This window comes from Dendrobates tinctorius, unplaced genomic scaffold, assembly GCF_039654945.1.
Source record: "Dendrobates tinctorius isolate UK_male_01 unplaced genomic scaffold, ASM3965494v1 ptg000019l, whole genome shotgun sequence".
NCBI classification, from domain to species: domain Eukaryota; kingdom Metazoa; phylum Chordata; class Amphibia; order Anura; family Dendrobatidae; genus Dendrobates; species Dendrobates tinctorius.
Window position 1 is genome coordinate 31,065,105 of NW_027361687.1, and position 24,710 is coordinate 31,089,814.

Genomic DNA, 24,710 nt, shown 5'->3' on the forward strand with positions numbered 1-24,710 from the left:
ACGCACCATGGAATAAATGGTGCTATAATAATAAATAATAATAATCATGTGCACTATTGATTTATGAAATTAAAATAAAGACAATGGTTACTCTTTAACCTTGTAATGCTGTCAATGTTCCTTTTTCATCCCCTTAGTCTAATAGCCATAATGTCTTTATTTTTCCATCAGAATAACCGTATGAGAGTTGTTGTTTTTTTTTTCAGGATAAGTTGTCGTTGTGAATTACACCATTTATTTTACCATATAATGTACTGAAAAATGAAAACAAATGTGGCGGAACTTTTTTTTTGTTGTTTTTAATTTGAAAACATGTTCATGTTTATTCTGGGATCATAGCAGGGACCAACAAAACTGACACCAGATAATTCTTTAGGACCATTCAGTGGTTGTTCCCACCCACTCCGATGCTTGAGCAGTTGGAGCAGCAGACCAATCATCCGTGCTAGCAGGCTGTGAACTCTAGTCTTCCGCTGGAACTTTGGGCACTGCTGGAAGTTCAGGGCGATCAGCAAACTGTTGAATGGGCACTGAAGGAACCTGAACTCCCTCTGACCAGTCAGTTGTATTAAATTCTGCGACAGGTGCAGTCCATTCACCCTGGTATTCCTTCTTTGTGGTAGCCTTCTCAGCAGCAGCTTGCTCCTCTTTCTCAATCTCTTCTGGATCATGTTTGAAATAAAGATCAGGCATACCTCCCATGCGTGTTCACGGGATATTGTGCCTCTCATACGAAGAACTTCACAGGCCAACAAACACCACATGAGGCCAACTGAATGAGCCCCCTTGTTGTTACAGGGAATTCCAATATCCACATAGCACAGACCAGAATCTGTCCTGCAGAGGGCAATTGTAGGAATATTGACGTAAGATGCCTCTGTAAGAGGTTGATGATCAGCTCGTGGGTCAGTTACAACTAGTAAACGTGGTTCTCGAAATGCACCATGAATATGGTTTGTGAATGTTCCAGGAGTGAATCGTCCAGCAATTGGTGTGGCTCCACATGCAGATGCAACTTCAACACCGCCCTCTGACCGGTGTTCCAGACATCAGCTGGGTTCTCAATGGCAACAGTAGCCCGTGCACCAAGCAGAAACTTCTCCCATGTGCGTTTCAGGTTTATAATGTAAATGCCATCACTTTTTCTCTGTGGACAGCACTTGATTGGAGCCAATTTCATCCTACAACTGGACAATGACCCAAAGCACACCTCCAAATTTTGCAAGACCTATTTATTGAGGAATCAAGCAGCTGGCATTCTATCTGTAATGGAGTGTCCAGCACAGTCATCAGATCACAACCCCATTGTTAAGCGTCGGGTTCCTGCCACAGCACAGAAGGAATCCAGAGCCTTGCACCCAGCGATCTTCCATTCTTCTTCAGCCGCAGTGGAGTCTGCTCAGCAGATTCATCGGTCCCGGCGCCCTGCCCAGGCCAACTCCGTGGGTTTGCTTGCTGCTGCCACCTCTGGCACAGCTATGACAATGCATGCTGCTCAGCAGCGAGATTCTCCAGGGATTAAGTCCTCATGTCGGGCCACTGAGCATGCCTGTGGAGTGATCTCCTATTGGAGATCGAGGGTCATGTGCGCAGGTCCTGCTCGTGTTCGGATTGGCCTATCCGAGAAGCCAGGAAGGTCCCGAATGCCCGTGGCTATAAAAGGTTCACATGGCCGCTCGCCCATGCGCTAGGATAGACTGTATTTACAGACTATGTGGAGTGAGTGATGTATGCACGTATGAATGTCTCTGGTGAATGACTCTTTAAGGGTGATTTCACATTAGCATTTCAGGGCGCAGCGACGGCCTGCGCCCGGCCGCCGCTAAGCCCCGCCCCCTGCCGCGCCTTCTCCTGTAGCTCTGTCTACCGGCGCATGACGCTGCATGCTTCCTGCGTCCCCTATCTTTATCACTGGGGACGCAGGCCGTGCGCAGTATGCGTTTGGCGGCGCATGCATCCTTTTGACGGTGCGTCGAGCGCAACCAAATTGCAACAGGTTGCGTTTGGCGCTGGTCGGCGCACCGTCAAAAGGACGCATGCGCCGCCAAACACATACTGCGCACGACCTGCTTCCCCAGTGATAAAGATAGGGGACGCAGGACGCATGCAGCGTCATGCGCCGGTAGGCGAAGCTACCGGAGGAGGCGCAGCAGGGGGCGGGGCTTAGCAGCGGCCGTGCGCAGGCCGTCGCTGCGCCCTGAAACGCTAATGTGAAACCACCCTAAGAAACCCCTACCCTTGGTACGCATGTGTTGTGCAACCTAGCCTGCTAGCGCCCAGGCTTAGGTAGGTCTGAGGTTGAGTTAGGCATCAGGCCTCACCAGGGACTCGGCACGCCTCAGTGCACGTGCTCCATAACCAGCATCTATAGCGGCGCTCACGGCAGCGACGCCGCGCGTTCTGTGGGCCTAGAAGGACTCTAACCCCGTGTCCTTGGGGTAGAGTTCTGTGGCCATACACTGTGTGCTCTTTTAGCCGAGCTCTTTAGCACAAACAGGCTCCGGCGTTTATGTTCAGCGGTAGTGCGGCTCTGTGAAGCACCAGAGTCCTCCCCTGTACACACCGGGTGACGTTAACCTGCGTGTGTTCTTATAGTATACCGCCATATAGCATCTGCCATTACTGAGCAGCAGGTTACCACCCCTGCACGGTGGACCCCGGGCTGCGAACGCACCTTATTACCATTTTTATTATTTGGTGCGTTCCGCCAGCCCTAACATTATCCTAGTGCCAGGGTCTGGCTAGTAATAGCGGACGAACAGCGACTGCTGCAGTACATCCGGCAGCTGCAGGGCAGGTTGGTGACTCTCGAGCGTTCAGCCTCAGCTGCGGATGTTACTGCGGTCGCTGTTCAGGCAACCACAGAGGCTGTCTCCCGTGTGACCTCAGCCATCCCTGCCCCGACTTTGTCCCGCCTCCCGCTGCCCGAGAAGTTCTCGGGTGATAGTTGGGTCACCCTCCCAGGGCTGTGGCATACTCGGTACTGGGCCGGTATTAGTGGGATGTGTCACAGCAGCAGTGACCCGGACCGTGGCACTGGGCGCCCAAGTAATAGGAAAATGTGAATGGTGGAATGTAGTTAGATGAATAGTTCGTGACGCCACCTGTGATGCTCGGCAAGGGAGGTGTTAAGCCGACGCTGCATGCAGATCCGCTGGAACTGATGGTATGGTGCAGCAAAGATGTAAAAGCTCCCCACAGGTGAAGCTGTAGTCCCAGGGCAGTGTAGATGTGGTTGGCATGGGGATGTAGCGGTGCCTGAAAGGTAGGAAGCAGACAGGACACAGCGGGGTGCAATTTCTGTACCTTTACTTGATAAATGCAGTCCAGGGTCCTGGTTACAGATGGTACCGGAGCAGGCTAGCCTGGAAGCAACTTAGGGATTCTCTCTCAGCAGGCGGGCTGTGCAGTCTCCTTCCTAGCGCTTACTTGAGGGATCTCCAGTACTGAGTTACAATGAAGTTCCTCCTGTCAGATGTTCCCAAGAACCCTACTTGTACAGCAGACAACTGTAGCCTGTTCCAGGGACTCCTCACTCCTAAGTCCTGGCTCACTATCCATGTTGCTGTTGTGCCCTCAAGTCTCAGATGGGAGTATTGCATTTACAGCCTTCTACTCCTCTGGTGTCTGCTTTAGGACCATGAGTGTCCATACAGCCGTGGAGACCAGGCTCCAGTTCATGCACACTTACGGGAGATGAGCTCTTCCTCTCAGCTCTATCTCAGCGCTCCTTCCACACATCTGCACACTTCACCCTCCGCAGACAAACTAACCACTCCTTCCTCTTGGCCCTCAGAGAGCACTCCTCCCCTTAATTCCGGTTCAGTGTTCCCCCTGCTGGCCTGGAGTGGAACTGTGTTGCATGCATAGATTGACTGCGAGAGAGACTCGTCATTGCCTCCAAGCCTGGCATTACCCTCCCAGGAGGAAGGCAAAACCACTGTGGCAACCATACTCCTGGGGGCGCCACATTAGTGCTTCTTGTAGGGGTTTCGTAAGCCAGTGCTCTATACAGCTGGAGCTGCTGGCCGCACGATTCCCCTCTGAGCGGGCTAAAGTGGGATTTATTATTTCCCTCTTGTCGGGCAGGGCTTTGGAGTGGGCCACACCGCTGTGGGAGCGTGGTGATCATGTGGTGCAGAGTGTCTCGTGGTTCTTGGACACTCTGAAGCAGGTCTTCCTGGGACCACGAGTCACTAGAGTTGAGCGATACCATCCGATACTTCAAAGTATCGTATCGGATGGTATCGGCCGATCTTTAAAAAAAGTATCGGTATCGCCGATTCCGATACCGGAAGTCCCATTCAAGTCTATGGGACTTCCGGTATCGGAATAAGAAAAACCCTTTCCTGCCCTTGTACAGCCTCTCTGGGGTCTGTACGGGCCTTTCGGGGGGCTGTGCCGGCCTGCCAGGGGGTCTGTGCAGGCTCCGGTGGTCTGTGCCGGCCTGCCGGTGGTCTGTGCAGGCTCCGGGGGGCTGTGCCGGCCTGCCGGGGGGCTGTGCCGGCCTGCCGGGGGGCTGTGCCGGCCTGCCAGGGGGTCTGTGCAGGCTCCGGTGGTCTGTGCCGGCCTGCCGGTGGTCTGTGCAGGCTCCGGGGGGCTGTGCCGGCCTGCCGGGGGGCTGTGCCGGCCTGCCAGGGGGTCTGTGCAGGCTCCGGTGGTCTGTGCCGGCCTGCCGGTGGTCTGTGCAGGCTCCGGGGGGCTGTGCCGGCCTGCCGGGGGGCTGTGCCGGCCTGCCGGGGGGCTGTGCCGGCCTGCCGGTGGTCTGTGCAGGCTCCGGGGGTCTGTGCAGGCATCGTCCGATGGGACTACAAGTCCCATCGGGCGATGCCTGCTACCATGACAGTGATTGACACATTAGCCAATGATGGGACAGTAGTAGTCCCATCATCCGGCTAATGTGTTAAATGTAAAAAAAAAAAAAAAAAAATTACATGCTACATACATACTACATACATGCTACATATATACTACATACATACTACATATATACTACATGCATGCTACATATATACTACATGCATGCTACATACATACTACATATATACTACATGCATGCTACATACATACTACATGCTACATGCATGCTACATACATACTACATACATGCTACATATATACTACATACATACTACATATATACTACATGCATGCTACATACATACTACATATATACTACATGCATGCTACATACATACTACATGCTACATGCATGCTACATACATACTACATACATGCTACATATATACTACATACATACTACATATATACTACATACATACTACATGCATGCTACATATATACTACATGCATGCTACATACATACTACATATATACTACATGCATGCTACATACATACTACATGCTACATGCATGCTACATACATACTACATACATGCTACATATATACTACATACATACTACATATATACTACATGCATGCTACATATATACTACATACATACTACATATATACTACATGCATGCTACATATATACTACATACATACTACATATATACTACATACATGCTACATACATACTACATATATACTACATGCATGCTACATATATACTACATGCTACATACATACCACATACATACTACATACATGCTACATATATACTACATGCATGCTACATACATACTACATATATACTACATGCATGCTACATACATACTACATGCTACATGCATGCTACATACATACTACATACATACTACATGCTACATACATACCACATATATACTACATACATACAATACATTCATACAATACATACATAGACATACAGTACATATAACATAGAGTAACATACTTACCAATACTTGTCACATTGTTCCCCGAAGCCATTGTCGTCTACGGAATAAATATTAACATAACAAACCACAAAAATACTCACCCACGATCCGAAGCAGTCCACGAGTGTGTCCCACGACGATCTTGGGTAGAGAACTGCAGCATCAGCTGATGCTGCCGTTCTCTACGGGCTGCAGGAATCCAATGACGGAAGGTAGGTATCCTTCCGCACTGTATTCCTCCGCCACTTAAAAAAAAAAAAAGTCCCTAGTCTCACTTTATGCCATTGCTGTGTGGGAATTTCCCACACAGCAATGGCATAAAGTGAGACTAGGGACTTTTTTTTTTTTAAGTGGCGGAGGAATACAGTGCGGAAGGATACCTACCTTCCGTCATTGGATTCCTGCAGCCCGTAGAGAACGGCAGCATCATCTGATGCTGCCGTTCTCTACCCAAGATCGTCGTGGGACACACTCGTGGACTGCTTCGGATCGTGGGTGAGTATTTTTGTGGTTTGTTATGTTAATATTTATTCCGGAAAGACAATGGCTTCGGGGAACAATGTGACAAGTATTGGTAAGTATGTTACTCTATGTTATATGTACTGTATGTCTATGTATGTATTGTATGAATGTATTGTATGTATGTAGTATATATGTGGTATGTATGTAGCATGTAGTATGTATGTAGTATGTATGTAGCATGCATGTAGCATGTAGTATGTATGTAGCATGCATGTAGTATATATGTAGTATGTATGTAGCATGCATGTAGTATATATGTAGCATGTATGTAGTATGTATGTGGTATGTATGTAGCATGTAGTATATATGTAGCATGCATGTAGTATATATGTAGTATGTATGTAGTATGTATGTAGCATGTATGTAGTATATATGTAGTATGTATGTAGTATATATGTAGCATGTATGTAGTATATATGTAGTATGTATGTAGTATATATGTAGCATGCATGTAGTATATATGTAGTATGTATGTAGTATATATGTAGCATGCATGTAGTATATATGTAGTATGTATGTAGTATATATGTAGCATGTATGTAGTATGTATGTAGCATGCATGTAGCATGTAGTATGTATGTAGCATGCATGTAGTATATATGTAGTATGTATGTAGCATGCATGTAGTATATATGTAGCATGCATGTAGTATGTATGTAGTATGTATGTAGTATGTATGTAGCATGCAGTATGTATGTAGTATGTATGTAGTATATATGTAGTATGTATGTAGCATGCATGTAGTATGTATGTAGCATGTATGTAGTATGTATGTAGTATATATGTAGTATGTATGTAGTATTTTTTTTTTTTTTTTTTAACATTTAACACATTAGCCGGATGATGGGACTACTACTGTCCCATCATTGGCTAATGTGTCAATCACTGTCATGGTAGCAGGCATCGCCCGATGGGACTTGTAGTCCCATCGGACGATGCTTGCACAGACCCCCGGACATCAGCACAGCCCCCCGGCAGGCCGGCACAGCCCCCCGGCAGGCCGGCACAGCCCCCCGGCAGGCCGGTACAGACCCCCACAGGGTGCACAGCCCCCCGGCAGGCCGGCACAGCCCCCCGGCAGGCCGGCAGAGACCCCGGGCAGTCCACACAGCCCCCCGGCAGGCCGGCACAGCCCCCCGGCAGGCCGGCAGAGACCCCCGGAAGGCCCGAAATGACGGCGCATCATGATGCGCACACACCGCGCATCATGATGACGTCAGGCCGTCAATCAACTGAACTTCCGATTCCGATGCCGAATTCCGATATTGAAAAAATATCGGAAGTCGGTATCGGAATTCCGATACAGCAAGTATCGGCCGATACCCGATACTTGCGGTATCGGAATGCTCAACACTACGAGTCACCCATGACACCGCGCTCCGGCTGCTGGCATTGTCACAGGGCTCGTCCAGGGTCAGCCACTTTGCCATCCAGTTCCGGACGCTGGCCTCTGAGTTAGAGCGGCCAGATAAGGTCCTCATTCCAGCATTCTGGAGAGGTTTGGCTGGCCATGTGAAGGACGCTCTGGCCACCAGGGAGATTTCCACTACACTGGAGGAGCTTATCACTGTCTCCACCCGTATAGATCTTCGCTTCGCCGAGCAAAGGTTGGAACGGGACCAGTGTAGGCAGAGGTTTAGGTTGGCACCTAGTTTTGCTAAACCTCTGGAATCTTCCGATCGGGCGTCCGAGCGTCAGGGGGCTTCCCGTGAGGGATCCAGGCCCCGGTCCGCTCGAGCTCCTGTGAGCTGTCATGTTTGCCAGCAGTCCGGTCACCTTGCCAACCGGTGCTCACAGCAGCTGGGAGAACGCTCACACCTAGTGGCCATAGGAGGCGGCGCACTAGAATCAGCGACGTTTTCCTCCAAGCTGTCCTTTAAGGGGACACTTGAGTTTGATTCTTCCACTCTGGCGGTGGAGGTTTGCGTGGATTCCGGGGCAGAGGGCAATTTTATGTCGTCAGCCTTCGCTCAACGGCACGCTATACCCCTGGTTATGATGTCTACACCAGTAAACGTCAGAGTGGTGAACGGCGCCACTCTACCCACACAGATAACCCACCAGACTTTCCCCTTGTTACTCTCAGTGGCTCCATCTCATCAGGAGATGATATCCCTCCTCGTCATGCCCGAGGGTATTGACCAGGTACTTCTAGGGGTCCCCTGGCTGCGGTACCACTCCCCCCATATAGAGTGGTCCTCAGGGAGGATTATTGGATGGAGTAAGTCATGTGAGGGTAGATGTCTGAAGGAGTGCGCTCAGGTTGCCTCCACCGAGGTTCCCGCTGATCTCTCTTCGCTCCCCAAACACTATCGACAGTATGCGGACGTGTTCTCCAAAAAGGTGGCAGAGACCCTTCCACCGCATCGCCCCTATGACTATCCTATTGACCTCTAGCCTGGTGCTGAGCCTCCCCGGAGTCGAGTCTATCCCCTATCTCTCCCGGAGACAGAGGCCATGTCTCAATACATCAAGGAGAATTTGGCAAGAGGATTCATTAGGAAGTCAGTGTCACAGCGGTGGCGGGATCCTTCTTCGTCCAGAAGAGTGGGGAACTACGTCCTTGCATTGATTACAGGGGTCTTAACGCCATCACCATTAAGAATAAGTATCCTCTGCCCCTGATATCAGAGCTGTTTGATAGGCTACGGGGAGCGAGGGTGTTTTCCAAACTTGATCTGCGGGGGGCTTACAACCTGATTCGCATCCGTGATGGGGACGAATGGAAGACGGCATTTAACACCAGGGATGGGCACTATGAATACCTGGTGATGCCCTTCGGCCTCTGTAATGCCCCGGCCATCTTCCAAGACTTTGTGAACGATATCTTCCGGGATATGTTTACCACCTCGGTTGTAGTCTATCTGGATGATATTCTCATCTACTCTCCAGATATTGACTCCCACCGGAGAGATGTTTGCAAAGTTTTCGATCGCCTGCGGGCAAACTCCCTCTATGCCAAGTTGGAGAAGTGTGTGTTTGAGCAGGAGTCCTTGCCTTTCCTGGGCTATATCATCTCCGCCCGGGGATTGGCCATGGATCCTGCCAAGCTACAGGCGGTGATGGATTGGCAGGAACCTCATTCTCTCAAAGCGGTGCAGCGCTTTATGGGGTTCATACATTACTATCGCCAATTCATCCCTCGCTTCTCGACTTTGGTAGCACCCTTGGTAGCCCTCACCAAGAAGGGTGCAAATCCCAAGTTGTGGTCGGAACCGGTCTCCATGACCTTCTCCTCCATTAAGTCCCATTTCGCTAGCGCTCCCATTCTACATCACCCCGATGTAGATAAGCCTTCATTCTGGAAGTGGATGCCTCTTCCATCGGTGATGAAGCGGTCCTGTTTCAGAAAGACACGCAAGGTCGGAAGCACCCATGCTTCTTTTTCTCCAAGACCTTCACACCGGCGGAGAGGAATTATGCCATCGGGAACAGGGAGTTGCTAGCGATGAAGTTGGCCTTCTCGGAGTGGAGACACCTCCTGGAGGGGGCTCGCGACCCTTCCCAGATGTTCACCAACCACAAAAACTTGGTGTATTTGCAAACAGCCCAGCGGCTAAACTCTCGCCAGGCCAGATGGTCTTTGTTCTTTTCCCGGTTCCACTTCACCCTCCATTTTCTCTCCGGGGAGAAGAACATCCGGGCCAATGCTTTCTCCCGCTCCGTGGTGTTATCGGAGGAAGAGGAGGGGGAGCCTCGGCTGATCGTCCCATCCGAGAGCCTGAGGACTGTGGTTCCGGTTGCCCTTGAGTCAGTACCTCCAGGCAAGACATTTGTACCTGCCCGTCTGCGACCGGAGGTCCTCTCTTGGGCTCATTCGTCCAGGGTGGGTGGACATTTCGGGTCAAAACGGACCTCTGAGCTTTTGGCGAGGACATACTGGTGGCCACATACGGCCCGTGACGTCAGGGACTATATTAAGGCGTGCGTCTCTTGCGCCCAGAATAGGTCCTCTCGGCAGCGGCCCGCTGGGCTTCTTTTTCCTCTGCCAGTAGCGGACAGGCCCTGGGAGATGGTCGGTATGGACTTTGTGGTGGGGCAACCCAAGTCCAGTTGCAGCACGGTCATTTGGGTTGTCACCGACCATTTCTCTAAGATGGTGCATTTGGTACCTCTATCCCAGTTACCTTCTGCGCGGGGCAGTGTTGTTCATTAAGCACGTTTTCCGCCTGCATGGCATGCTGGACAAGATTGTCAGTGACCGGGGTCCTCAGTTTGCGTCCCGGTTTTGGAGAGAGCTTTGTTCCCTGCTCAGCATTGAGCTGAATCTCTCCTCGGCCTATCATCTCGAGACAAAGGGGTTAGTAGAGAGAGCCAACCAGACCCTGATCACATATCTTTGACATTTTGTCTCGGCCAGGTAGAACGACTGGGCATCCTTGCTGCTGTGGGCAGAGTTCACTTTGAACAATGCTGTGGCCGACTCCACCGGTCAGACCCCATTCCTCCTAAATTACGGTCAGCATCCGCCCGTCCCTGTGCCCATGCCCGTGTCATCCACCGACTCCAGGGTGGCAGACTGGGCGGTGGAGGCACGCGACATTTGGGATCGCACCCAGGATGCTATCCTGGCTTCCAAGGAGAGAATGAGGACCTCCGCTGACGCACATCGGCGCCCTGCTCCAACATTTGCCCCTGGTGACTTGGTGTGGCTCTCCGCCTGAAGCATCAGGCTGCGGGTAGAGTCCGCTAAGTTCGCACCACGCTACATTGGCCCCTTCAAGGTCCTCGAGCAGATCAGCTCTGTGGTCTACCGTCTGGCCCTTCCACCACACTTGGCTATCTCTGATACATTCCACGTGTCCCTCCTTAAGCCTGTTCTCTTGTCCCGGTTCTCCGAGTCATCTGCCAGGACATCAGACTTGTCTTCGGACGAGTTTGAGGTCAATGCCATCGCGGGATGCAAGGTGATGCGGGGAAAAAAGTTTTATTTGGTGGATTGGAAGGGTCATGGTCCAGAGGCTCGGACCTGGGAGCCAGTGGTGAACATCCACGCTCCGCTCCTCCATGCGGCGTTTGAGCGTAGCGAGGCTCAGAGGAGAGGTGGCCCTAGGAGGGGGGGGTAATGTTAGGCGTCGGGTTCCTGCCACTGCACAGCAGGAATCCAGAGCCTTGCACCCAGCGGTCTCCCATTCTTCTTCAGCCGCAGTGGAGCCTGCTCAGCAGATTTGTCGGTCCCGGCGCTCTGCCCAGGTCAACTCCGTGGGTTTGCTTGCTGCTGTCACCTCTGGCACAGCTACGACAATGCATGCTGCTCAGCAGCGAGATTCTCCAGGGATTAAGTCCTCATGTCGGGCCACTGAGCATGCCCGTGGAGTGATCTTCCAATGGAGATCGAGGGTCACATGCTCAGGTCCTGCTCGTGTTTGGATTGGCCCATCCGAGAAGCCAGGAAGGTCCCGGACACCCGTGGCTATAAAAGGTTCGCATGGCCGCTCGCCCATGCGCTAGGATAGACTGTATTTACAGACTATGTGGGATGAGTGATGTATGCACGTATGAATGTCTCTGGTGAATGACTCATTAAGAAACCCCTACCCTTGGTACGCATGTGTTGTGCATCCTAGCCTGCTACCGCCCAGGCTTAGGTAGGTCTGAGGTTGAGTCAGGCATCAGGCCTCACCAGGGACTCGGCACACCTCAGTGCACGTGCTCCATAACCAGCGTCTATAGCGGCGCTCGCGGCGCTCGCAGTAGCGACGCCGCGCGTTCAGTGGGCCTAGAAGGACTCTAACCCCGTGCCCTTGGGATAGAGTTCTGTGGCCATACACTGTGCGCTCTTTTAGCCAGGCTCTGTGAGCACAAACAGGCTCCGGCGTTTATGTTCAGCGGTAGTGCGGCTCTGTGAAGCAACAGAGTCCGCCCCTGTACACAACGGGTGACGTTAACCCACGTGTATTCTTATAGTATACCGCCATATAGCATCCGCCATTACTGAGCAGCAGGTTACCATCCCTGCACGGTGGACCCCGGGCTTTGAACGCACCTTATTACCATCGTTATTATTTGGTGCGTTCCGCCAGCCTTAACACCCATTGAGCTGTTGTGGGAGCAGCTTGACTGTATGGTACACAAAAAGTGCCCATCAAGCCAAACCAACTTGTGGGAGGGGCTTCTGGAAGCATGGGGTGAAATTTCCCAAAGATTACCTCAGCAAATTACCTGCTAGAATGCCAAAGGTCTGTGCAATACTGTAATTGCTGCAAAGGGAGCATTCTTTGACGAAAGCAAAGTTTGAAGGAGAAAATTATTATTTCAAATAAAAATCTTTTTTTCTAACCTTGTCAATGTCTGGACTAGATTTTAAATTCAGTTGGCAACTCATTTGATTAATAAAAGTATGAGGTTTCATGGAAAACACAAAATTGTCTGGGTGACACCAAACTTTTGAATGGTAGTGTATCTATGCTGTCCCTACATTACTTTAGCATTACAATAACACATATTATATATATACAGCAATTAAAGGGGAAGGCACAAAGCACATACAGCAACCCCTTTACACAGACATACTACGCCAGTTGAAAATCAAGATTAGTGCCTTCCAGTTGGGTCCCAGCTGCCAGGTACTTGAGGACATCTTCCTCCTTCATTTGCAGAACATCAAGACCTCCGAACATTGTTACACCCCACGAAAGCTACGATGGGGATTAGAATCAACTCCGTATGGAAGTCTCCAGATAAGAGCAGGAAGTGGAAAAGTGTGGTGAAACTTTTAACCATTTTGGCAGGGGGGTGAAAACTCCAAAAGTTGCAAAATTTTGTTCAAATCGAGTTGCGCAAAATCTAACTTTTTGAAGTGCTTTATGCCAAAAATCGGGTGCTGGTGCCTGATGGTGTGTGCATTTCACCTAAGTTCTTGTCTTATACCATTTAGATGAACTTCCAGGGAGTTTGGAAGCAAAGGAAGTGTCTGTGTATTTCTCTGCTCCATTGTGCCACTCCAGGTTTTTTATATGGTTGTGACAAATTCCATGCAATGCTCAGGTATGAGCAGAGAGTTCACAAGGCGATGGGCCTCTGTGCTGCTGAGAAAACTGCTGTGAGTAAAGCCACTGTTATGCATGTTGGAGATGCTGAGCACGAGGCCAGCTCTGTCACGAGTTTGCATTTACATGTGTAGATAGCAGCCAAGCTGGCTAGTTTATTCTTTTGTACTTTTGCTTATACTGAACTTCACAAGTTCGGCAGACATGGGCCGGGTCTGATACTTCTTCAGAACAGTGGCCAAGATACCGCCATTTTCCAAGAGAGTTCGGAGGACATAGGCCGGGTCTGATTCATCTTCAGAACAGTGGCCGAGATACTAGCAGAGTCCATGGCCTGAGTATTCTGTGAGGAGTCAGCTTTAGCTGAGTCGACTTTTCTTTAGAGTGGACCCTCTGGGTCGTGGCACCCACCGAGGGCGAGCTGACCTTGTGAGGAACCACCCCCTATACAGGGAGTGTCAGGGGCAAGACCAAGGGGGTGAGCCACCATGACTGCTGGAACCAGACGGCCGGCTCAAGGAAGACACAATGTGAGTGTCTGACGACCAGGGACGGGCAGGAAACAAAACAAGACAAGACGTAAGTTCAAGGTATCTTCATTAAGGAAAACTTCAGGGTAACATCAGGTACAGAACGTGAAAACACAGGGAAAACACAGCAAGGTGCGTGCGGGGGCACGCCAAGGTCCATGGCATGATACGTGCTAGATGGCATGCCTGGGTACAGGCAAAGGCACGATGACGTCGGACTCCGGACAGCAGGCAACGATCGACAGGATCAGGGCATCAGGCTGCGGACATCAGCTCCAGACATCAGGCCGCAGTCATCAGGCTTAGGATCTCTAGCAGCGATCGGCAGGTTCCGGGCATCTGGCAGGCAAACCACGGTTCAGGCAAGGAGACACGACAAGGTTCAAGACATGATGCATGTTAAGGAACACGCCAGGGTCCAAGGTAATGTTCAAGGCAGGTTGCGTGTGTAGGGGACACGCCAGGGTTCAAAGCACAAGACAGGGTGCATGTGTAGGGACACGCCAGGGTTCAAGGTCCAAGGTCCTTGGCTCGCTAAGGAAGCCGCCAGGATTCAAGATTCAAGGTCCTGCGCCTGCTAGGGCATGCCAGGGGCACGGTACGAAGAATGGTCCTGGCCGTGCTAGGGGGCACGCCAGGGTACAAGGTTAGCAGCGGGTCCCACACGTGCTAGAGAACACGTTGGGCTTTGAAGGTCTGGACTGGTGTCCTGTGCGTGCAGAGGGGCACGCCAAGGTCAGGGTTCAAGGCAAAGAGCAAAGCACAGAGCAAGGTACTAGCAAGACAAGGATACAAGATAGGTCATAGAACTTAGAACACGACAGAGAGACAAGGTTCAGGACAGAGCAAGGAAAGCGAAAGACTTGTGCAAGAGTAGCATGAAAACGCACAGTGTGAGAAACAGCGTGAGTGCAAGGGAGCACGGAAACCATAACTGGGGCACCGGCAGGTGGTACCGGCTGGAGGCACAGGCAGGTGGGCATGACTAGAGGCGGCACGGCTGAGGCACAGACAGGCGGAAACCACAATAGCACTGGACGGTGAGCACGGCTGAGGCACACAGGCGGGCACGGCTAGAGGCGGCACGTCTGAGGCACAATAAGCGGGCATGGGGCGACCAGGCGCGTGCAAGAGGGCACGCAGCCACAAGGCAGGGTTAGGCAAAGGTACAGGACAGAGACGCGTGCAAGACAGCACGGCAAAGCCTAGTATGAGAGGTGCAAGGGCGCACAAAAAACGGAGGCAAGACACAGAGTTCAAGACAAGGTCCTGTGCGTGCAGAGAGCACGCCAGGGTCAGGGTTGAGGACAGAGAGCGGAACTAGCAGCGGAGCGTAGGCCGAAGCCCAGAGCCGGGTCAAGGCAGAGCCTTGAGACTAGTCCGGGACAGAGACATAGAACTAGCAGCGGAGCATAGGCCGAAGTCCAGAGCCGGGTAAAGGCAGAGCCTTGAGACTAGACACGGAACATAGGACGAACAACAAGGCAAGGAAGAGCTTAGGCAAGACATAGCGAAACAGGCTAAGGCAGAGAACAGAGAAAGTACTACAAGGCAAAACATAGCAAGGACAAACACAGCATGAGAGACAACACAAGACATGGCACGAGACAAGAGACAGAGTACAAGCACAGAGCACGTGCAGAGACGCACGACAGGGCAGAGTGCAGGGGCACAGAATACAGGGATCGACCGAGCAGACCAAGCAGCCATGCAGGGAAGCAACACGATACTCAGGCCCCGACCATAGGAAGGGGCGGTCTTGATATAGCACCATAGCACCTGGACTTCCGGGTCAGGACCAGGGAAGGACTTCCGGTTCAGATCCTCCTGGGTCATAGAGAGCGTTGCTAGATCAGACAGGCTGGACCATAGAGAAGGGGTTTCAGGAATACAGAGGATTGCAGAATCAGACAGTGCTGGAACATAGGAAAGGTCACATGATCAGGGGTTCCAGGAATACAGAGGATTGCAGAATCAGACAGTGCTGGAACATAGGAAAGGTCAAATGATCAGGGGTTCCATGAATGCAGAGGATTGCTGAATCAGAGCAGAGACGGATGGTTACCTAGCAATGTCATGCAGCCATGAGTTAAGGCGTGCGTGCACACTTCTCCAGGTGTCTAGCCTAGCAGCATAACAGTCATGAGGTGCGCCTGTACACACAGGCGAGACGCGCGGGGCGCCCGCAGGGACCCGGACCTGGGGACAATGAGGCATGACAGGCAAGACAATGGGGATCATGCAGCGCAAGCAGCATGGCCGGCATGACGGGCATGACAGCAGGAAGCACATGAGCAGTGTCACCCATGCAGAGCGCTTGTTCACGCTGAGGGTGTGATGAAGGATTACATATGCAATTCAAATACTGTAGGTTGGGTCCATTCCTATATACATTTTACACTTCATACATCACGCTTTGAAATCTCCCCAATGTTCCTTCTCAAAAATTGGCAAGAAAGCAGTGATTGTCAGCACATTGCTATCTCGTTTTAGCTCTGAATCATGAAGCAGGAACATGCAGAGAATTTTTTTCCCCAACACCTGCTCTCCATCCAGTATGACCCAGACACCATGCCAGAAAAAGTTAAGCAATTTATTAGGTAGATGTATTAGTCATAGTGATTAGTCATAATGCAGCTCTTTAACGCTAAACTTATGTTGACTTGTCCACTAAATGTCGTGACTTGTTTGGGCAGATTTCTGGTCCAGGTTCTTTTATCCTCAAATATGCATGCATTTTTCCAAATGACAAATAAATATGCCTGCTACATAAGTGACTCTCACAAGGTTGAAAGCAACTGTAGAGTCTGCTGTACACGGGCTGCTAATAGTCCAAGCAGGCATTCATAAGAAAGCCAGTTCCCGATCATTGACCCTTGTAAACTTGACCCCGTTCATTAGCTAATCACGTCTTTCATGTGACATAAAAATATGCGCTGTTAATAGGACATCTTTCACCGTGCACATAACTGGTGCTAAAGAAATATGCAAAGTGTATGGGGACAGAAAAGCCCCTGTAAAAAAGTTCGAATGGACTTCTGCTCCAATCACTGTCAGTGGGACTACCGGAGAAGGCTGAGTACGTCTTTTGGCTATTTCTGCCATTCCATTGATAATGAAGCAGAGACCAAGCATGCGCACCTCCGCTTCATCCAAGATGGGACTCTACAGCGCCCCATTATCAGGATAGCTGGGGATCTTCTGGATCTGGCATAACTTGTAATTTGGGGAAACCCTTTATGCTATATCTTTGCTTGACTCTTCCAATTCCTGACTTCTGAAAATAACTGATTTTATTTTTTTTTTCCCCAGCCCTGGTTTTGAAATATTCTCCCTGAATTCTGCAAATATTAAATAAGTCATATGTTATACTTTTGCCAAAAAAAGAGAAACAGGGAGCACACATGAGCAGGACCTGTTGGTAATGGTGGATTCAGGTAAGTGGGGAAAAAGCCAAGGGGCCACTAACCTTGGCGGGTTATGCACCCCTGCATAACCCCGCTGAAGACAGAGAAATGAAAGATAAGGTTCCCTGTATGGCACGACTCCTCCAGCTGCGGACACAGAAGTCACCGCGTGAGCACTGGTGGACGATGCAGGAGACACACTGGAAGCATGTGACCACAGGTCCTCAAGTCACGTGACCGCAGGTCCTTGCGATGAGGATACAAGACTTGTATTGCCCGGAGCTGCTCCTGTCGCGTACCCTCAACAGAGGGATGTAAATGAGAAGGAAAAAATACTGTGGTCTTTTAGGAGCGCTAAGGAAGGAAGGAGATAAGGCAATTAAAAATAAAAGGCACAAAACTTTATTAAAACATCCACAACGCATTTCGATAGCAGCACGCTATCTTCATCAGGTGGCATCAGGTGCAGCCTGATGAAGATATCGTGCCACTATCCAAATGTATTGTGGATGTTTTAATAAAGGTTTGTGCCTTTTATTTTTAATTGCATTATCTCCTTCCTGCCTTAGCACTCCTTTTTAAACCAATAACTTTTTATTGAACTTTTCCAAAAACAGCAACAAGTAAAAAGGCAGTTAGGTTTGATACATTTGTGTATGACACAATTACCTTAAAATTATATATAAAGGAAGGGGGGGGAATAAGGAGGGGAGGGGGGGGTAGTTAGTATAGAATGGGAAATGGGAAATTAGGAATCAGAAGAATAAACATGGGAATAACAATATAACCAATAAACAGGACGTCATAAGAGAAATTAGAAATCTAACCGTGCATACTTCATTTGAAAGATCTAGAGTTGCAAAAACTGAATTCAGGGAATATTAGGTATATAGGCCCACTGCGAACCAGTCCACAAGGCCCACCTTTCCTCTATACTGGTTCTATGTGACAGGTTTAAAGTGAGGATTGATTCGTATTGGTAATGTATATTCATTTTGTCTATCACGGCAGCCAAAGTAGGTACCCTGGGAGTCTTCCAACAAAGTGCTAAGCATTGTTAGAAGCAAGGTTAGATTTCAGAAAGGCAGATTTTAAGGGATTCAGAAAGAGAATTGGAGGGATCCAATGGCTGGATATCCTTAAAGAAAAAATTTCCGGGAAGGATGGGAAATCTTGAAAAATGAAATTCTCAAAGCACAATTGTTAACAATTCAGAAAAGAGGGAAGAATAGGAAGCATTTAAGGAAACCAGGATGGATGAACACAGAACTTAAGCACATGCTAAAAAGGAAGAAAAAAATGTTTATAAAATGGAAAGAGGGAGGCATATCTAAAGAAGAATATAATGCTGTCTGCAGAACCTGCAGGGCACAAATCAGATTAATAAAGCTGACAATGAATTGAGGCTTGCAAGAGATGTCAAAAGCAATAATAAAGGATTTTGGGGATATGTCAAAAGTAAAAGAAAAGTCAAAGATACTATAGGATTTTTACAGGATGAAAATGATGAAATGGTAAAACAGGATGTTGACAAGGCCGAACTTTTAAATTTTTATTTTGCATCTGCTTTCTCTCAGAAAGAAAATGTAACATCAACTGTTCTTCACTGTCCTATTAAGGGAATAGAAGAATCCAGGATATCTATAAACAGAAAGATAGTGAGGAAACACTTAGCTAACCTAAATAAATTCAAGTCTCCAGGTCCAGATGAATTACACCCCAGAGTACTGAAGGAGATATCAGACGAAATTTTTGAACCCCTCTCCGTAATCTTTGAAAATTCTTGGAGAACAGGAGAAGTCCCAGAAGAGTGAAGAAGAGCAAATGTTGTTCCTATCTTCAAAAAGGGAAAGATGGTGGACCCAGGCAACTATAGGCCGGTGAGTCTGACTTCTATACCAGGAAAGATCTTTGAACAAATTATTAAACAACATGTATGTCAGTACCTGGATAAGAATGAAGTGATTAAACAGTCAGCATGGGTTTGTAACTAATAAGTCATGTCAGACTAACTTAATTTCCTTCTATGACGGAATCACTGATTGGGTGGATCAAGGAAATGCTGTAGATATACAGTAGTATATCTTGACTTCAGCAAAGCATTTGACAAAGTATCTCATACAATCCTTATTGAAAAAATGACTAAGTATGGAATGGACAAGGCAACTGTTAGGTGGATTCATAACTGGCTTAGTGATCGGACCCAAAGAGTGGTCGTAAATGGCTGCACATCCAGTTGGAAGAATGTCTCAAGTGGGGTACCACAGGGCTCTGACCTGGGCCCTGTATTGTTCAACATCTTTATCAACGATTTAGATGAAGGAATTGAGGGTAAACTGATTAAATTTGCTGATGACACAAAGCTAGGAGGGATAGCTAATACTAGAGAAGAGAGAGAGGATTCAAAAAGATATAAATAACCTGGAGAAGTGGGCGGCAACTAACAGAATGGTTTTTAACAGGGAAAAATGCAAAGTACTACATCTGGGCAATAAAAATGCATATACAGAATGGGAGGAATAGGCCTAAGCAACAGCACATGTGAAAAAGACTTGGTTATACTAATAGATCACAGACTGAATATGAGTCAACAGTGTGATGCAGCAGCAAAAAAGGCAAATGCAATTCTAGGATGTATTACCTGAAGCATACAATCTAGATCACGTGAAGTCATTATTTCCCTCTACTCCTCTTTGGTCAGACCTCATCTGGATTATTGTGTCCAGTTTTGGGCACCACATTTTAAAAAAGACATCAACAAACTGGAGCAAGTTCAGAAAAGAGCAACCAGAATGGTGACCGGTCTGCAAACCCTGTCTTATGAGGAAAGGTTGCAGGATTTGGGAATGTTTAGTTTGCAAAAGAGAAGACTGAGAGACTTAATAGCTGTCTACAAATATCTAAAGGGCTGTCACATTGTAGAAGGATCAACTTTATTCTCATTTGCACAAGGAAAGACTAGAAGCAATGGGATGAAACTGAATGGGAGGAGACACAGATTAGATATTAGAAAAAACTTTTTGACAGAGTGATCAATGAGTGGAACAAGCTGCCACGAGAAGTGGTGAGTTCTCCTTCAATGGAAGTCTTCAAACAGAGGCTGGACAGTCATCTGACTGGGATGATTTAGCGAATCCTGCTTTGAGCAGGGGGTTGGACCAGATGGCCCAGGAGGTCCCTTCCAACTCTACGATTCTATGATTCCATGATTCTATGATTGTCTGGCAGCAATAATGACATGAGAAACAGAGGTTCTAGCAGGAAAAGGAAAGTCGGCTACACCAATATTAAGGACTGCTAATTGGCCCGAGAGATTTATTCTAATACCCGTAAGAGAGTTAATGAGATCCTACACCGCTCATCAAAAAACCAGGACCTTAGGGCCGAACCACCACATATGCCCAATATCCCCCAATAGTTGACACCCTTTCCAATACGTGGAGGAAAATTGCGGGAATAAGATGAATTCCTCAAAGGGTACATATACCAATCTAACTGAATCTTTTTAACTTGCTCCACGTGGTTAATACAGGAAAAGGACTTCAAAATCCATCAAGTCGACTCCAACCACTGTTCCAGTGAAACATTAAATGAAAAGATCTTTTCCCACTTTAGCATATAGCCATACTTTGAATGAGTATCTGTATCGTGTGATAAAAGTTTGTATAGGTAAGAAAGACCTTTGATTGGGGGATTTGAGGCGCTAAAAAGTCTGCCCCAGCCTGCAGAATTCCTAGGGAGGTCATCCACCATGAAAGACTGAGAAGTAAGAAGTGTCTAATTTGTAAGTATTGCTAAAAACAAGTCTTACTGAGACCAAATTGATCCTACAGGGAACTGAAGGCTCTGAGATGGGAGGATTCAAACAAGAGATTCAGTTTAGAAATCCCCAATTCTTCCCATTCCTTAAGGCACAAGTCCGGGATATGCGCTTCAAAAGCTCAGATAGATATATAAGGCAAGAGAAAATTTAGGTAGTTAGGATTAATATTCCTCCATAGGTTTACTAGGGTAGACATCAAATTTAATGGTAAATTATAATCTACTCTCCCAAGCAAAAGTGATTACTATAACCAACGTGTGGAACCCCTAGGAGCATTTTGCAGTTCGATCTGCATCCATTTCTGTATCCGGTCTTCTCGCCACCAGCTCCCAATTGCTTCTAGTATGGAGGCTTTGTAGTAGTTGGCTAAATAAGGGACCCCCATGCCTCCCAAATTATAGTGGTGGTACATTACATTACGTGGTATTCTGGGTTTCTTTTTAGCCCATATAAACTTACCCAGCAATGATTGTAATTTGAGAATTTATTTGGAAAGAAAGAATAAGGGAATGCACCTAAAACATACAAGATTTTGGGGAAAATCAGCATTTTCACAGCTTGAATTCTGGCCCACCAAGATAAAGGAAGAAGGGTCTGCCTATCCAAATTGGCTTTAATTTCCTGCAAAAATGACTTAACATTCTGTTGTACTAGTTTTTTTAGTTTTGGTTAGTTTAATCCCCAAGTACACCATATTTTCTTCATTCCAAATAAACGGAAATGTACGTTGAAGTTCAGATTGCAGGTCCTTTTCTATCCCCACTCCATATACCGTGGATTTTGTGTCATTCAATTTATAATATGACACCTTCGAGAAATCCAAGAAGGTCTCCATAATGGCCTCTACAGAGGTCCTAACATTTTCACAAGCTATAACATAAAGACCAACCTTATGGAACAGAGTCCCTATCTGAATTCCATGAATATTCGGGTAGGAATTTATGGACGCTGCCAGGGATGCCATTACCAACGCAAATATTACTGGTGAAAGTGGACACCCCTGACGAGTCCTGCTCGATATGGAGAACCTCCCAGACTGGAAACCCGACCTGCTGCATTAACTAATGCAACCGGGTTTGAGTACAGGGAAAGAATTGCATCTTTAATTGGACCTATCAAACCAAAATTCTTTAAAACTTCCTCCAGGTAGCCCCAGTGAACCCTGTCAAAAGCCTTTTCGGCATCAAGTGACAGGAGAACACAAGGGTCACCTCTTTTTTCCAGTGTTTCCAGAATATTAATGATGCGTCGGACTCCATCTTTGGCCTGCCGTCCCGGAACAAACCCAACCTGATCCAAGTTAACCAAGCCAGGCAGAACCAGCATCAGTCTTTTAGCAATAATTTTAGCATATAGTTTTAAATCACAATTTAAAAGGGATATAGGGCAGAAGTTGCTAGGGGAAGTGGGGCTCTTTCCTGGTTTAGGAAGGTTTGTAATACTAAACTGAAAACCAAAATGATAGCACAGAGTCTTTTATTAAACCAAAAAACCATAGAGCAAAAAAGGCCTAAAAAATACCTTTTATTGATATGTATTAAAAGTATCAAGAACCAAATTTTTCTTAAAAAAGGGAATAGAGGGTCTAAATTTGATGCCGTCAGGAACACACAAAAAAATGTAATAAATTAATACACATCAAATGGTGTCAAAAATATGTTTAGACACAAAATATTATCAAACGTATAGGAATGGATATTAGTAGGTATTTGGTGGTGGCTTTTGATAGGGATTCCTGTGGAGGGTCATTAAGGGTCAGTCGACATGGAGCGGGGGCACCATATCGCTTCCCAGGGTGCCAACCTCCGCTGCAAGGAAGGGACATTTTATAGTGTAAGGCACTATCTATGCTCCCTAGTCCATTCCTATACGTTTGATAATATTTGGTGTCTAAACAAATTTTTGACACCATTTGACGCGTATTAATCTATTACATGTGTGTGTGTTACTGACGGCATCATATTTAGACCCTCTACTTTTCCTTTTTCTAAAGGGATGGATATTAGCCCTTTAGGATAAGTGTTACTTCATTAAGGGCTCTTGTTTGTCATACACCTATGCTGTTGGTTCAGTGTTTGGCCATTATCTATATGGACAGGCCTATGGTTTCTATATTACGTTATGGCCTATTGTCTCGCTGTGCTCTATGAATAATTTACTGTGCTTTAATATATAGTGTAGCGCAGGATATAAACCTCTACAGTCATGGCCAAAAGTATTGACACCCCTGCAATTCTGTCAGATAATACTCAGTTTCTTCCTGAAAATGATTGCAAACACAAATTCTTTGGTATTATTATCTTCATTTAATTTGTCTTAAATGAAAAAACACAAAAAGAATTGTCCTAAAGCCAAATTGGATATAATTCCACACCAAACATAAAAAAGAGGGTGGACAAAAGTATTGGCACTGTTCGAAAAATCATGTGATGCTTCTCTAATTTGTGTAATTAACAGCACCTGTAACTTACCTGTGGAACCTAACAGGTGTTGGCAATAACTAAATCACATTTGCAGCCAGTTGACATGGATTAAAGTTGACTCAAAATCTGTCCTGTGTCCTTGTGTGCACCACATTGAGCATGGAGAAAAGAAAGAAGACCAAAGAACTGTCTGAGGACTTGAGAAACCAAATTGTGAGGAAGCATGAGCAATCTCAAGGCTACAAGTCCATCGCCAAAGACCTGAATGTTCCTGTGTCTACCGTGCGCAGTGTCATCAAGAAGTTTAAAGCCCATGGCACTGTGGCTGACCTCCCTAGATGTGGCTGGAAAAGAAAAATTGACAAGAGATTTCAACGCAAGATTGTGCGGATGTTGGATAAAGAACCTCCACTAACATCCAAACAAGTTCAAGCTGCCCTGCAGTCCGAGGATACAACAGTGTCAACCCGTACTATCCGTCGGCAACTGAATGAAAAGGGACTGTATGGTAGGAGACCCAGGAAGACTCCACTTCTTACCCCGAGACATAAAAAAGCCAGGCTGGAGTTTGCCAAAACTTACCTGAAAAAGCCTAAAACATTTTGGAAGAATGTTCTTTGGTCAGATGAGACAAAAGTAGAGCTTTTAGGGCAAAAGCATCAACATAGAGTTTACAGGAGAAAAAAGAGGCATTCAAAGAAAAGTACACGGTCCCTACAGTCAAACATGGCGGAGGTTCCCTGATGTTTTGGGGTTGCTTTGCTGCCTCTGGCACTGGACTGCTTGACCGTGTGCATGGCATTATGAAGTCAGAAGACTACCAACAAATTTTGCAGCATAATTTAGGGCCCAGTGTGAGAAAGCTCGGTCTACCTCAGAGGTCATGGGTCTTCCAGCAGGACAATAACCCAAAACACACTTCAAAAAGCACTAGAAAATGGTTTGAGAGAAAGCACTGGAGACTTCTAAGGTGGCCAGCAATGAGTCCAGACCTGAATCCCATAGAACACCTGTGGAGAGATCTAAAAATGGCAGTTTGGAGAAGGCACCCTTCAAATATCAGGGACCTGGAGTAGTTTGCCAAAGAAGAATGGTCTAAAATTCCAGCAGAGCATTGTAAGAAACTCATTGATGGTTACCGGAAGCGGTTGGTCGCAGTTATTTTGGCTAAAGGTTGTGCAACCAAGTATTAGGCTGAGGGTGCCAATACTTTT

At 47.5% G+C, this 24,710-nt stretch overlaps 1 protein-coding gene and 1 pseudogene across 1 annotated transcript in view; both read right to left on the reverse strand.

Moving 5' to 3' along the window:
• Positions 1-283: 283 nt before the first annotated feature.
• Positions 284-12,999, reverse strand: LOC141082690 (small ribosomal subunit protein uS2-like; annotated as a pseudogene).
• A 903-nt stretch (positions 13,000-13,902) lies between these two features.
• Positions 13,903-24,710, reverse strand: part of FSIP1 (fibrous sheath interacting protein 1) — a 152,371-nt gene continuing 141,563 nt past the window's right edge. Inside the window, exon 11 of the mRNA XM_073566808.1 lies at positions 13,903-15,759. Within this exon, the coding sequence (XP_073422909.1) occupies positions 15,691-15,759 (69 nt within the window). The 3' untranslated portion in view covers positions 13,903-15,690. The remainder of the gene's footprint in view (positions 15,760-24,710) is intronic.